General features: G+C 44.6%; 4 protein-coding genes, 1 non-coding gene and 1 pseudogene across 6 annotated transcripts; 4 read left to right on the top strand and 2 right to left on the bottom strand.

The window, feature by feature from the left end:
- The first annotated feature begins 282 nt into the window (after nucleotides 1-282).
- LOC4352609 (uncharacterized) lies at nucleotides 283-819 on the top strand. The gene has a single exon (XM_015764718.3). The coding sequence runs from the start codon at nucleotides 360-362 to the stop codon at nucleotides 666-668; it is 309 nt and encodes a 102-aa protein (XP_015620204.1). The 5' UTR covers nucleotides 283-359; the 3' UTR covers nucleotides 669-819.
- A 332-nt stretch (nucleotides 820-1,151) lies between these two features.
- On the bottom strand, nucleotides 1,152-3,613 carry LOC9271278 (mitochondrial import receptor subunit TOM5 homolog). The gene is made up of 2 exons (XM_015764719.3): nucleotides 3,443-3,613; nucleotides 1,152-1,513 (listed from the first exon to the last, which is right to left on the bottom strand). Exons 1-2 carry the CDS (start codon nucleotides 3,527-3,529, stop codon nucleotides 1,436-1,438), a joined length of 165 nt encoding a protein of 54 aa, XP_015620205.1. The 5' UTR covers nucleotides 3,530-3,613; the 3' UTR covers nucleotides 1,152-1,435.
- A 202-nt stretch (nucleotides 3,614-3,815) lies between these two features.
- On the bottom strand, nucleotides 3,816-3,888 carry TRNAR-ACG (transfer RNA arginine (anticodon ACG)). The gene has a single exon. It is a non-coding gene; the product is annotated as a tRNA-Arg (tRNA).
- A 112-nt stretch (nucleotides 3,889-4,000) lies between these two features.
- LOC4352606 (uncharacterized) lies at nucleotides 4,001-5,100 on the top strand. The gene is made up of 2 exons (XM_015763152.3): nucleotides 4,001-4,260; nucleotides 4,359-5,100. The coding sequence occupies exons 1-2, from the start codon at nucleotides 4,126-4,128 to the stop codon at nucleotides 4,794-4,796; spliced, it is 573 nt and encodes a 190-aa protein (XP_015618638.1). The 5' UTR covers nucleotides 4,001-4,125; the 3' UTR covers nucleotides 4,797-5,100.
- Nucleotides 5,101-5,976: 876 nt separating this feature from the next.
- Nucleotides 5,977-10,905, top strand: LOC4352605 (asparagine synthetase domain-containing protein 1). The gene is made up of 15 exons (NM_001361140.1): nucleotides 5,977-6,125; nucleotides 6,222-6,327; nucleotides 6,419-6,568; nucleotides 6,831-7,030; nucleotides 7,112-7,247; nucleotides 7,431-7,754; nucleotides 7,924-7,991; nucleotides 8,141-8,255; nucleotides 8,455-8,560; nucleotides 9,057-9,150; nucleotides 9,239-9,429; nucleotides 9,554-9,653; nucleotides 9,738-9,854; nucleotides 10,282-10,338; nucleotides 10,444-10,905. The coding sequence occupies exons 1-15, from the start codon at nucleotides 5,988-5,990 to the stop codon at nucleotides 10,549-10,551; spliced, it is 2,010 nt and encodes a 669-aa protein (NP_001348069.1). The 5' UTR covers nucleotides 5,977-5,987; the 3' UTR covers nucleotides 10,552-10,905.
- A 163-nt stretch (nucleotides 10,906-11,068) lies between these two features.
- Nucleotides 11,069-14,866, top strand: LOC112136075 (transcription initiation factor pseudogene; annotated as a pseudogene). Its single transcript, NR_154557.1, has 2 exons — nucleotides 11,069-12,701; nucleotides 14,282-14,866. The product of NR_154557.1 is annotated as a transcription initiation factor pseudogene (transcript).
- The last annotated feature ends 161 nt before the right edge of the window (nucleotides 14,867-15,027 follow it).

Raw genomic sequence — 15,027 nt, 5'->3', positions numbered from 1 at the left:
AACTTCGATAAAAAAACCTCAAAATCAGCTCCAAATTTAAGGTTAAAAATTTAAATTTTAGCTGATAAATATAAGTATAAACCAAAAGATGAGCCCATTAGTATTTACATGTACTTCCTCCGGTACGGTAAAATCTCTCTACACTAATTTTTAAAGATTAAGATCCCTCTTTACTTAAAGACTACGGAAGAGTGCATGACAGATGGAGTAGTGATGATGGCTGTGGCCATGTGGGTCCCATCGCGAGCTCACTACAAAAGCTGCCCTGATGCTCTGAGGCCTCTCCAATCTCCGTAGCCAGTTACCCACTGTCCCCCCCCCCCACTCTCTCTCTGTCTCTCTCTCTCTCTTGCCGCGAGATGAAGAGGAACGAGGTAAAGGAGAAGGAGAAGACGGACAAGCCTTCGACCCGCCGCCGCATCCTCGGCGTCACCGCCTTCATCGCCGCCGCCGCCGCCGGCACCTTGTTCCTGCTGTCGGCGATTGGGGAGAGCAGTGGAGACCCGGACAAGACGGCAGATGATGATCCGCCGACGACCCGGACAATGAAGGCGCCGGGCTTTGACGGCAAGGTGATGATCTCCCGCGACAAGTTCGAGGGTAACCCGAAGGAGTACTTCAGGGCCAGCCGGAAGGGAGACGAGGAAGACGTTGGCGCTTTCAAGTAACGGATCGGAGGACGCCGGCAACTAAACACAGCCTATATGTGATCTGAAAACTCTGCATGTACCAGCTGGCCTGGATGTTAGCTTAAATAAGTACGTATAGTACGATGTACTATGTCAGTATATGTGTGTGATCGAGGCGATGAGTCTCCTACATGATGTGTCTTAAGGTGATATCCTATCGTTGTTTATATATCACTTAGAAAATTATAAAAAAATTAAAAAAAATCAACAAGCCAAATCGGTGAGTGATTTGGCCGACCTATTGAGTTTTGAGAGAGTTAAAGGTTGAGAACCTCAGCAAGCGAACTCAGCCAGAAGAGGTCGGTTCCCTCACCAGTAGAAGTTTTTTTTTTTTTTTGCAAAAATTCTTTTCCATGATACCTCGTATAAAAAAAAAGGAAGTCTTCCACGAAAGAATAACATGCATAATCGATATCAGTGAGATAAAGATTTCACAGCAAGTCATCAACACAATGCAACAACTAGTACAATGCACTACATCATGGATTGGAGTGTAGAGAACTTGGCCAGTCTCAACTAAAGGATATCCCAATTGAGTTTTCGCAGATTCGCCTGCTGATTCACAAAACCAGTAGCACTCTGGCTTCCATTATATCATGAAAACTATCTCAATTCTCGAGTGAGCAGTTTGTAATTCATGATCCTAAGAACAAGTCTGGTTGCGTTGCTGACATAAAAGTGAAAACTAACAGCTAACAAGACACACAGCTCTGGTGGATCCACGTTACTGTCGCATCAGCTCCTCTTTAGATGGCCATCAGGTCACCAAAGTTGCGCATCACGAAGATGGATGCAACAAACAGACCACCAGCCTTCATCAGCTTCTGTAAACCAGAACAAGAAAAAACAAGACAGTAGTTTAATTAGCATCAATAGAATTTCTAACGACAAGAAAGAGTCAGGTTAACTGTGCCCAACCAGATAGTTATTATAAAAAATAACTTCAACGGAATCAAAAGTTCCACATAGTCAAAAGACTCGCGTACAAAATTTTCTAAGGCCAAAATATGTGGTTGAAGAAAAGAAGGAATAACTACTTCCTCAAATGCTTTCTGGACAACTGAAAAAATGGGGAGAGAAAAAGTACACAACAAAAACTTAAAGATTCAACTGCCCAACAAAAATGTTGAAGTTAGCATCAATGAGTGAAGATACTACACTAAATATAACTCACAGTTAGGATAACTAGCAAAAAGAAATTCAGTGCCAGGCATAACCCAAAAGTGAGATCCCAAGGATAATTGGCTCAACGCCATACATAGCCTATACATCAATTCTTTTCTGATAGTAAATTAATGCAATTCATCATTGGAAGAAAATAGTGGTAAATATAGTGAATATATACACCATGAGCTGCAGAAAGAGCACCACATATGCAGACACACACTACCTGGTGAGTACAGAAGAGTTTTTTTCAACTAGAGGATGCCTAATTCAGACACACGAATACAGAACAAAGGAAGATGATGATAACAGCTAGCCAAAGTATGAAGCACTGGACAGAGCCAGCCAAGTGATCACCTCAACCAGCAATCCATCAATATTTCCTTGATTTATTAATCTCAAGCAATTAACACATCAAGCAGTAGCAGAATGCAGGGAACATGCCAGGATGCCAATCCTATCACAGAAATACAGTGAACCCAACTGCTCTGCTCTGTTCTGCTATACAACTGTTTGTACCTAGTATACTAGCCCTAACCATCCATCTATGTGATATGTTAAACACTCTAGTTGCCACCCTTACCCATAAATTAGAGAAGCTATTACGAGTTATTACAAGTCAACACAGGAAAACATCCGGCCCCGTCATTTGGCTTATTCGCAGCATATTAGTAAACGAAAAGTAATTTGTGAATAAAACTTTTATATCCGTGTTCTTAGCAATCTAAAAGCGAAGGCTGAAAAATAAAACTTCGATGAAAAAACCCCCAAAATCAGTTTCAAATTTATGGTTGAAAATTCAAATTTTGGATGATAAGCATAAACATAAGTGAAAAGATTAGGCCGATCATCTTTAACTCACATCATGCATTTTCAGCCAGTGGACAATGCACACAAAAACCGCCTTACGAATAACTAGAACAGCATTTATGAGTTAAGACCGATTGACTCAAACAACAAAGATTCAGTAAGAAGAGCAAGGAGCATGTCATGTTTGTTAAACTCATTGGCATTCTCCATAACATGATTAAGCTCATAACACCCAAGCATCAAACAGCAGAATCAATTTACACAAGGACTAGTCAAGCACAGCAGTTCACTTCAACCCTACATATTCTAGCAAGTTAGTGCGACCACTAACCGAAGTAAATAACAAAATAAAAAAAATGAAGCAACAGTAGTACCCAACCATCCCAACCCAGTTCTAACCCCTAAACCGCCCATGGTAACATACATTTCAGAAATAAAAAAGAGGAAAAATTTATATGCCTTCATGTTTGCTCAAGAAACGCAACCATCCCAACCCAACTCTAACAGTCCAACCCTTTCGTCCATAGAAACACGCACTGCAAAAAGGGAAAAAACAACATATGCCCTCATGTTTGCTCAACAACGCAGCAGCAGACTAAACAACACCAATCCACATCCATCCGTCCCTAAATCCACCTAAACAAGCCACCGCTGATGCCTCCTAGATAAATTCATCCTTGCAATTAGCAGCATCACGCCTAGATTAATTAAAAAAAAAACAGAAAAGAAAGCTGTAGATACGCGAGAGAGGATGGATGGATTGGATTGGATTGACGTACGTAGTTGAACGCCCAAGCCTCCTCGTCGTTGACCTGCGAGTCCCAGAGCGCCTTGACCTTCTCCACCGCCGCCGCCGCCGCCGCCATGGCCCCTCTCCCCGCTCCGGCGCGTCGTGTGGGGATTCGCCGCTAGGGTTTCGCTTCTGATCTCGCGAAGGGTTTGGTTGCTTCGCCCTGGGCCTTGCGGCGGCTGGGTATTAACCCAGCAGTGGAGCGTGGGCCCACTTTATGGGTCTATTGGGCTTCATCGTCGGCCCATTTACGCTACATTTGGCCCAAACACAATAACCTATTATAGGCCGAATAAAAGGCCCATTCGATGGGCCTTAAATGGGCCAAATAGCTAAAAAGACCCAAAAATAGAAAAACTGTGCGATTCCACTGGGGATCGAACCCAGAATCTCTGGTTCCGTAGACCAGCGCCTTATCCATTGGGCCATGGAATCATCTTGTCATTCACCTTCTCTAATTATAATTACTTTATTATTCCTTAATCTTTCAATTAGGATTAATCCATGCGTGTCTGACGTGGGATTTCCAGCCTGTAGGGGAGGGGCACGTGTCCCTGGGCGGATCAGATAGGCCACCACATCATCATCTCGAAGCTAGTGGTGAGCTAGGCTGCACGAGAAGTCGAGAAGAACGAGAGGTGTACGTGTGGTGGTAGGAGAGGGAATCCATCCATGGTGATGGACGCAGCTAGAGCGGTGGCGATGCCGTCGCTGTCGCCGGCCACCGTCGCGGCGAGGCCGAGCAGCCGCCGCCTTCACAAGGTCGCCGCCATGGCCACCCAGAAGCCCACCTCCGGCACAAGAAGGGTAAGTCTTAAGTCTTCTTCCTCTTCCCCATGGCGTGTGAGCTTGTAGATCGATCGATCGATCGATCGGGCTAACGGCGGCGAGCGGCGGCGGTGCAGGGGACGACGGTGTACTTCCCGGTGGGGGAGCCGGGGCCGAGGCAGACGACGAGCGGGAAGGCGGCGGCGCCGCCGGTGAAGCTGCTGACGAACGTGGAGAAGCTGCGGCTGCTGACGAAGGCGGAGAAGGCGGGGCTCCTGTCGGCGGCGGAGCGCGCCGGGCTGTCGCTGTCGGCGGTGGAGCGGCTGGGCCTGTTGTCCAAGGCGGAGGAGCTGGAGGTGCTGTCGGCGGCGACCGACCCGGGCACCCCCGGCGCGCTGCTCGGCGTCGCGCTGCTGCTGCTCGCCGCCGGCCCCGCCGTCGTCTACCTCGTCCCGGAGGAGTACCCATGGGAGGTCGCCGTCCAGGCCGTGGTCGCGCTCGCCTGCGTCGTCGGTGGCTCCACCGCCTTCGCCGCCTCCAGCTTCGTGTCCAAGCTCCAGAGCTCGTCCAGCTGAAGCGATTACATGCTCACTGCCTTAGCTTTGAGTGATTAATTACCACTTAATTTGCAATTAGTGTGTAATTAAGCAGAGTATTTAGTGTGTATATCAATTACTGTGCCCCTACCCTACGCCTTGATTTTGTACGAGAGCATTGGTGTACCTGCAAAAATTGTATAAAACCTAGTATTATCTGATAATTGTATCTAAATGGCTTGGCAAGGTTAATTTACCTAGCTGATGTTGATTAGGATGTGACGTGCATACGTATGAGTATGTATAAAACATGCTATATTTATAAATTTTTTTCTCTACTTTATCTTGAATTTTGTATATTTCTAACCCATGTATCATTGCTCGGTATTTTATATCTTTCTCTACCATCACTATATATATCATTCTCATTTGTATGTTTACGTAGTATCCTAATCAGTACCTAAATCAACAAAACTAGTCGTGTAATGTCCTTTTAACCTTAGTTCGCACGCGCAAGATAAGTTTATGTAACAAAACAAGCATTTTATAAGATCATACACTAGATTACACCCACTCGACAAGTTCGTGTACCGCGGATGCAATTTACTCTTATTTTAAAGCATGGACTTAAAAGAAATTCAAAACTTAGTTTTCCGGATCGGCTATAATTATGGCGACAGATTTTTCCCACAAACGCAGTCGAATTTTCAGCCTTAGGATTGGCATGAAGATTCGTGCTCACGGGGCATCAGCACACACGCTTTGCTGTGATTGGTTCTGACACGACATAGATGCATACTGATATGCTTTTTAAACTTTGTTGTTGTTGTAAATTATATATTTATATAAATTTACATTGTAGTTACACCTCACTAACACACTATTTACATATGTAATTTTAGGATTTACATATGTAATTTTAAGACTTACATATGTAATTTTGGGTCTTATATTGTAAATACACTAAAATTACATATGTAATTTAGTGACTTACAATGTAAACACACGCCGACTATATTTTGTGAAAAATATGGCGCCACAAATATAATAAATATAGCTAGTTCCAAAAAAAATTCTTTTGTAAAGCTAATAGTCACAGCCTGAACTCGTCAAATGCAAATATACTTCTTCTCCGGGTCTTTTCTGCAAATTGGCAAGCATATTTGCACTTGACTTCACGCGGCTACGGCTTGGCTCGAGCAACTGACAAGTGGGGTCCAGGAGCCAGCGATGTGCGGCATAGCCCTCGTCCTCTCCGGCGGCGGCCGCGTAGTCGTCGCTCCCTCCGCCGCCGCCGCCGCCGCCGTTGCTGCCGTCGGAATCCAACCAAGCGACGAGGTACTGTTCCTACCATCCTCGAATGGAAAAGTATGGAAACCCCCTCCCTTTCGGATTGGCATCCGCCGTGGTTTCCCAAACCCTAAACCCTGGAATCGAGTTAGTTAGCCTGGTGCGTGCTTGCAGGGGAAGGGCGTGACGGTGGATGAGCTCAAGGCAGCCCTGCGGCGGCGTGGCCCGGATAGCCTCGGCTGCGAGAGGCTCCGCGTCCGCGCGGATGGCACGACCTTAGGTTGCTTTGTAACCCCCTGTGCTTGGGAGTTGGGAGTTTTGGTTGATTAATTGCTTCGGGCGTTTCGTGATTTGATTGTCCTGCGTTTCAGGGAGTGATGGGTGTGATTGTGGAGTTGGGAATGGGGGTGATGTGGGTGACACTGAGTTGTGCTTCATCGGAGCAACGCTGCAGCTCAGGGGAGCTGAGCCGATTTTGCAGCCGATGGTGGGTCAATCAGGAAATGTTTTAGTATATAACGGTAATTCTGCTCATCTAAAATTTTCCCTGTTACTATTACCAATTGATTCCTTTTCGTATTTCATTGTGTGGAACGTATGCTATTGTGGTGTAAGATATAGCCTTTACATGTACCGATTTCCATACTCTGGGACTTTTCCTGATTGATGATTCGAACTCGTGCATCGATTGACTTTTTAGTAGCGTATTAGTGTTGCTTCCATGTTAGTAGTTGAGTGATTAGCTTACTTGAACTTGATACTGAAACTATTTTTTCAATTAAGGTGAGATCTATGGAGGAGTCCATGTTGCTGATGACCAAAATGATACTCAATCACTTCTGTCATCACTGGAATCTTGTTGTTCCTGTGAGTGCCATGCTCTTGTTAGAGATGAAGCATGTCTCTGTTGTGGAAGTGTTGGGAAATCAGTTCCACAGATCCTTTCCACAATCAAAGGCCCCTGGGCTTTGATATACTGGCAGGCAGGTAATCGTGATGTTTGTCCTGTTTGCAATTTGTTGTAGATTGAACTTTCTAACACCTGAGCCTGCTTGAACTCTCAGAAGGACTCAAAAACAATGTGGTTTGGCCGGGATGCATTCGGGAGAAGAAGCCTCTTGGTACATTGGCCATCACCTGATGATCCACGCTTTATATTATCATCAGTATCACCCCCTTCATTTGCAAGTAATAACTCTGGTAAGATATTTTTAATCTTGATGTGCCTACCATATCAAATGTTTGCATATATTCTGTTCTTTTACAAAAAAATTTGAAAATTTCACCTAATACTTCAAATTCTATTCATGCTTTGGAGAGTGATTATTACTCTCTACTTGATTGATAATCATCTCATTTATATACTCTTCTTCACTCCTACAGCGCCAACTGTCAAAGTTATGGAGTCAGGGGAAGATAATGATTTTCCTGAGTCCACCAACATGAGTTACTGGGAAGAGCTTCCTTGTGGGATATACAGCATCCAATTGAAAAGCCTTGAAAAAAGTGGCATGTGTATGAAGGAAGCATGTGTCTCCGAAGTTAGGAGGCATGACTGGATCAACTCTTCATTGGATGAATTAATCCAATGGAAGAGGAAATCGATAGTTCCTACTGTGGATGACTTAACTTCACATCAGAATTCTGTAGGGGACTATTGTTTGTCTCAGAGCTTCAGAAACTCAACCGAAGCTGACAAAAATGCTGGTAAGGGCCTAATTGACTGGGAAATAGAGATCTTTTCTTCTATGTTTCCAGCAGTTCACATAAAGCAGTAAAGTTCTACAGATAATTACTCCTGAAGTTTTTTGAAACAAAATACTGTTAAGGAAAGTTGCTAATACAGATACTTCTTTACAATTATATTTCCATTCAGCGTATAAGGTGTTGATTGCGTTGCGGGAATCTGTAATGCTGCGAACCAATTTGAACAGACTCTTTCAGGTGAGTGACCACCAAGGCACTGACTTAAAACTGCTATATGACTCTTTTTTCCCCAACTCCAGCAGGCTACTTGAAAATAGTTCTATATTGTCTGGACCTTGTTGTGTTTCTTGTTATATACTCTATTGATAGTCCATTCTTGTGGACAGGATGATCTAAATAAACTAAAGGATGATGAGCTAGCCCCAATAGCAATCCTTTTCTCTGGTGGCTTGGACTCCATGATACTTGCAGCATTATTAGACCAGTGCCTTGATTCCAAATGTAAGTTCAACTATTGCTTTTACTGTTTCTTGTTCAATACTGTTAGCAGTTCAATATATTAGCCAACCGTTGCTTTTATTGTGTTCAGTACTCTAAGAATTTTAAATTTTTATAGTACATTAGTGCAAGAAGATTAGCTGCTTATGCTACACACTATACTTCAATATATATGAGGAACAGTTATTGAAATTTTGAACAGGGACAATTGATTTGTTGAATGTCAGTTTTGATGGGCAACTTGCTCCAGATAGGATTTCTGCACTGGCAGGACTGAAGGAACTTCAGAGAATTTCCCCTATCCGTAGGTGATTTGACTTCTGAACATCTCACATCCTTAGCCATGAGCTACCTTTGGTCAAGTCTTAACTGTTTTGCACACTTCAATTGCACAAGATTTCTGTTTAATTGAATTATGTACTCCCTTTTTGACACTCTCATGTGGGGGCTCCCCCTGCAGTGTTTTTGTAAAAAAAAAAATTGACACTCTTACAGCCTGATGAATTATTTGCCTGTTTTGTTTCCTTCTATAGTCTTCTAGCTGGCCAGTGAATTTGATCAAGCCACCGATGCAAATTGAATATATTATGTTTAATTACACTTTTGTGCCTTCTTATTGATAGCTCATCCATGTTTACCTTCCATTTGTTTTCTTCTATAATCAAGTGGAAGCCTTTTGATTGGACTTCCTTATTTCCATACTCTCGTTACTAAATACTTCTCTACCCCTTTTTATTGTTTACCATGCTGCAATCATTATGTTTGTGTAGTGCTAAATCGAGCTGTTTGTTTTCTTACTCGCAGATGGCGTCTTGTTGAGATTGACACAGTTTTGACAAACTTGAAAGGAGAAAGTGAACATGTGATGTCACTTATATACCCTTCAAATACTTATATGGTTTGTACCTTGGTTATAGCTTTGATATATTACTTCAAATGTTTTACAGTAGCTTTATAAAGTTATAATTCTGCTTTTTTTTGTACAGGATTTAAATATTGGTATAGCTCTCTGGTTGGCTGCTGGTGGGGATGGTTGGGTGGATGGAAGTATATGCAACATGCAAGATGGTTGTCGCTACAAGTACAAGTCAACTTCTAGAGTTCTTTTAGTCGGTTCTGGGGCTGATGAGCAGTGCGCTGGTTATGGAAGACATAGGACTAAATATAGACTTGGAGGGTATGTGCGTAAGCATCAATTTGTTTGTTCTATACTTGCATATCAGGTTGTGCAATGCATACCCCATGAGATGTTCTTACACTGCAACTGCAAGAATGTTGAATTTTTTTTTGCCTCTATTTAGCTGGGTTTTACTTGATGAGGAGATGAGACTAGATGTACAGAGAATCTGGAAAAGAAATATGGGAAGAGACGATAGGTGCATTTCTGACCATGGCAAGGAGGTAATTTCGGTCATGCTTTCTGAATTAGAAATGTTCAGCAATTTTTGTTTAGCAATCTGATGTGTACTACTGTCCATGCTACAGGCACGTTTTCCATTTCTTGATGAGAATGTGATCAAAACTTTGTTGGAAATTCCATTGTGGGATATTGCTAAACTTGATGAACCTGTTGGAAAGGGCGACAAGAAGATCTTGAGAGAGGTTTGTGCTTGTTCTGAGCTTAGTCCATATGGGGGCTGTTACATTAAATTGAAGTTCGCATTTGAAATTCACATATAACTCATTGAGTAAAAGCAACACATAGAATTCCTTTTCTAGAAAAAAAAATAGTTCTGGTGGAGCATGATTTGCATTCTTGTGTTTCAATGCATTGATTTTTGTTAAGTAGTAACATGTACTCCCTCCGTTTCATAATGTGAGACTTTCTAGCATTGCCCACCTTCATATAAATGTTAATGTATCTAGACACATATGTATATCTAGATTTATTAACATCTATATGAATGTGGGAAATGCTAGAACGTCAAACGGAGGAAGTACATGATACATCACGATGCATAAATCTTCTTTTTGTAACTCAATATCTGTGGGTGACGTTAATACATACATATCTGTGATGATGTTGAAGGTTGCAAACCTACTGGGCTTAAAAGAGGCTGCACTTCAACCAAAGCGGGCAATCCAGGTGCATATACCAACCAGTTAATTCCATAGAATTAATATTTAAAGAAAACATAGAAGCTGTAGTTTGTGACTTGACACCACTACTCCCATCCTATGCTTCACGCAGTTTGGTTCAAGAATAGCGAGAGAATCAAACCGCAAGAACTTCGGGAGCAACCGAGCCGCGAACCAGGCTTCCGCTGGCAGCGTGGAGATTCACCAGCGTGCACGCTGAGAGGATCTCTCCCATGGCTGCACAGCGAGCTGAGATGATCAGTAGAGGCCACAAACTCCCTTGCTCTTCTGCTCCACTAAAGCGAAGTCTGACTGCGACTCGCCATTTCGCCATGCTGCCCGAGATTGCTTCCCACCGCGATGCTGGATACCGTCAGAGGTTGCAAAGTTGGGTTCCCCAGAAGTTCACCAGATGTGGTTGTGATCATGCCGTGATGGGGATGGAGCATGCAATGTTCTACTACTACCTATATTCTGTCAAATTTTGTTCCTCATATACTCTGCCATCCATTGCAAGTTCTCAAACCTGTATCAGGGAGATCTGGTTATTAGTAGTGCATTGTGTATTCTTTTCATTCGACGATTTGGGCCTAATTGGGCCGTGCTACAAGTTGGCCCATAAAACCGTGCCACCAGGCTAATCCAATCACCGAGCGCCACTTGTCTTCGTCTTCCAGCTCCGCGCACCACCCACCGCCTCCTCCTCTATAAAGCCATCCTCTCTCTCTCTCCCCTTCGTCTCCACCTCGACCTTCCCCCCACTTCGCTTCGCGTGCTCGGATCCGAATCCAAACCCTCCTCCAAGCCCTAATCCAATCCACCCAACGGTCTCCTCCTCCTCCCCTCTCCGCTTCCCCCCCGAAACCCTAAACCCCCACCTCCTCCCCCCACCCGCGGTTTCCCGCCCGATCCCCACCGCCGCGCGCTCAATCCGGGTTCGAATTCGAATCCCAGCTCGAGGCGCCCGCTCGATTCGACCCCCGCGGCTACTGCTGCTGCTGCTGCCTCGAGGCCTCCAGCTCAGCCGGCTTGGCGCGGATGGTGGCGTCCCCGGCGGCGTCGAGACCTAGGCCGAGCCCTAGCTCCGGATCTGGGAGGAGGAACCCCGCCACGCCCGCGAGGTGTTCGACGGAATGAGCGGTCGGGTTGGGGGTGGAGGAGGAGAGGAGGCGGCGGAAGCATGAGCGGGGGCGGAGGGGGAGGAGGCGGGAGCGGGAGCGGGAGTGGGAGCCGGGACGAGTACGGTAGGGCGGTGGCGCGGGCGGCCGTGGCGCAGGCGCTGGAGGCGGCCGGGTTCGACTGCGCGCACCGCTCGGCGGTGGACGCGCTCGTCGACGTCATCCTCCGCTACGTCGTGCACCTCGGCAGGACCGCGGCGTTCAACGCCAACCTCGCCGGCCGCGTCCTCGCCAACGAGTACGACATCATACAGGCGCTCGAGGAGATCGGCACCGATTTCGATGGGTTCGTCGGCGCGGCCACCTCCGACCGCTGCCTTGTCGGCTCGGGCGTCGTCAGGGAGCTGATTGATTACGTTGAGTCCAAGCCCGAGGTGCCGTTCGTGCGGCCTCTGCCTAGCTTCCCGGTGCCGCGCGTGGAGCCGCAGCCAGCTCAAAGCTTCGCGATGGCCGGGAAGGAGTCTGGGATGAAGCATGTGCCGGAATGGCTCCCGGTGTTCCCGGATCCACACACGTACATAAGGACAGAGGTTTGGAGCGAAGAGGAGGCCAAGGCCAGGGTGGACAAGGTTGAGCAGGTGCGGCAGCGGAGGAAGGCTGAGAAGTCACTGCTCAGCTTGCAGCGGCGGTTGGCACTTGCAGGTGCTGATGGATTTAGGCCAGCGGTTACAGAGAATACTGCGGAAAAGGGGAAGGAGATACAGGTGGCTGGGAGCAAGAGAAATCCATTCCTTGAGCCTGCATTGCCACCTGGGGAGAAGGAGGTGTCTGATGTTGCTATGCAACCACAGAGGAGGAAAATCTCTGTCCTCGACGCATTTGCACCAGCGATTCAGGCTGCAAACATGATGGACATTGATACTGGGCCAGGTTGGGACAACAATCAGAATCAGAAGAGCATTGTTCCCAAAGAGAGGGCACCGGTGCACCTCAAGATTGGAATTGATAAGAAGCCGTTATCAGCTGTGTTGAATTCAAAACCCCTGGATCTGAGGGAGGATCCGTCTTTCTTGAAGGAGGAAGTAAAGGATGAGCGGAAGCGGAGGGCGGGCATGATACTAAGGGCATCAATGGAGAACCCACAGGAGCTTCCGCAGCTTTAATGCTGCATAATGTTGATCTTGGGATAAGCAGAGCTATCAACATTGTACATGTTTTCTTTTTCTGGATCTTCAATGCGCGTTATCTCAAGGTATGTTGGAGTGTTCCCGCTTGTATAACTAATTAGGGGCTTATGGCTAGTAAACTGTTAGCTTTAGAATTTCAGCAAGTAATACATTAGATAGAATGGAATAGGCCTACAGTGCTTTGTAATAATCATGTTGTTAAATTTCTACGTAGACATGAAACAGTGAAATGACAACTAGAACATGTGGCACATACTTGTTTTACACTGATAAATATTGAGGACAACTGGACAAGGATGCACGTATTTGGACTTGTAGTGAAATGTTAATAGTGAATATGTGATTTGCTGAAATTTGGAATTTGTTGTGTTACATGTGTTAAACTTTAGTACCTAGCTGATTTGAAACAAGCTATTTGGTCAAGATAATGAATTATCATAACATTGGTTGTGTTTAGATCAATGAACACTGTATTACATTTTGCTTAACAGATGTGTCTTGTTTGATGATAAACTAGAATACATATATAGCTATGCACACACAGTGAAGAGGGTTTTGGTATGCCTGTTGGGACTAGGCAAACTAAACTACTGCTCTTGTTACCTCATATGGTCCGTATCCATTGCATCCCACCTGCGGTACAACTACTCAAAACTTAATGAAGAAATCTGTCAAGAATCAGAAGTTATCATTGTCCTGTGCTGGGTATACCGGTATAGATATACCCCCACCTTTCTGTTTTGGCTGCTTCACCCTTTATAGCTAAAAAGTGTGGAACTGTGGATCTTTTTATACTGCTAGTTAGTTAAGCATCATAATGTCTAAGTGTTACAAATGAATTATACATATTTTTTATGAGATATTTATGCTGTCCTACCTCCTTAAAGTGGATTCCCACTCTCTGACAGCTGAACTATTGGTTGCATGGTTTCTTGGTTAGAGCTGATATAGAAACTTGGTCAATGTTTTTTGGGAAGTTTTCCTGCACCGGTGGTTAAAAGGAAAAGCTCAATGCTGCTCACAGCAAACCTAATGATAGATGGATGACCACTCAAGTTCCCAACTGTTGAAAAGTGTTTAATAGTTTTCATGATCACAATGGAGGACATGCATGATTTCCCCTATTGAACAATCTCGCACCTATGTCAACAAAATGCAAAGTGATAATGATGCATAAAATCTGTCATGCAACGATATCAGTGTACTTTGAATAGTCTAGTAGTAGGATAGAAACTTTTTGTTGATTGACTTGTTAGGGCATTCCCAACCCAATGACTAGGATGGTGTCCATAGCATTAAATAAGTTGCCACCTAGGATAAAAAATGATGTGGCAAGTGAATAAATGAGGAAAGAGAAGGAAACCATGTCTTGTATGAGACATGGTTTCTACACAACATCCAAGACATCATGTGAGATAAGTAGCATTAAATTGAAGTAGAATAGTGGTTTTTGCATTGGAAGAGTAGTGTCTAGTACTAGTTTCTTGATGATGTGGAGTTTATGGAAACCATGTCTAGTGTTATGGGTTGGGACTGCCCTTAGGGACCTTCCCAGTTTGCTTCAGAACTCATGTAGCAAATTAACTTTTTAATTAATACTCTGAACTGTGTTAATTTCTGACCAGATCAGTTGTGAATTGTGCAGGGTGGTATGACGCGATCCTGTTCCAAAGAACACCCAACCTGCACCCAACCAGACAACTGTAAGCTGGATTTGTTGTAACTATGACCACCATGCTGTTTCCCTCTATGGTTGATTCAAAAGGAGCTGATTTTGGAAGGTCGTGCTTCTTAGCCCCCTCAAAGCCATGGCCAGTCTTCATCCAAAGAATGACGCTCCTGCTCCCCTTTTGGTAATCAATCCTCTTTCCCGTGCCTACTCGTAGTAGAAAGAACGACTGATGTACAAAACCTGACTATGCTGACTAGGATGGATCGACATTTTACTTAGCGAGTTCCTCCCTCAAGGCAGTTTCCTGATGAAATGTGTAGAAGTCAGATTGAGATGGTCGATGCTGAAGCGAGTACTGATTGAGATTTTGTAGTTTGAGAATCGTTTATTTCCCATTTGCTTGCCATATGATGTGTCCTCAATGTTTACACCTGACGACGTTAAACTGGGCTGAAATCAGTTAAGTTAGCTCAGTCACACGTTGAATGGCCCGTTACTTCTAATGGGCTGATAATTTGATCGAGGCTGTCATGTTTAATGGGCCATGATAAATTTGACACACCAAAGTTGATTAACATGTCATTTTGGCCCATTACGTACGTTTGGTTAATGTCCCATCCCCAACCAGGTTGGGTTTTTTTTAGGATGGAGAGAGCATGGCTCTTACTTTCTTCAATACTCAACTTACGCCGTGTTTTCCGAAATATTTCTTCAAACTT

This window comes from Oryza sativa, chromosome 12 (genome assembly GCF_034140825.1).
Source record: "Oryza sativa Japonica Group chromosome 12, ASM3414082v1".
Classification (NCBI taxonomy): Eukaryota; Viridiplantae; Streptophyta; class Magnoliopsida; order Poales; family Poaceae; genus Oryza; species Oryza sativa.
This window is presented reverse-complemented; position numbering and strand designations above follow the sequence as displayed.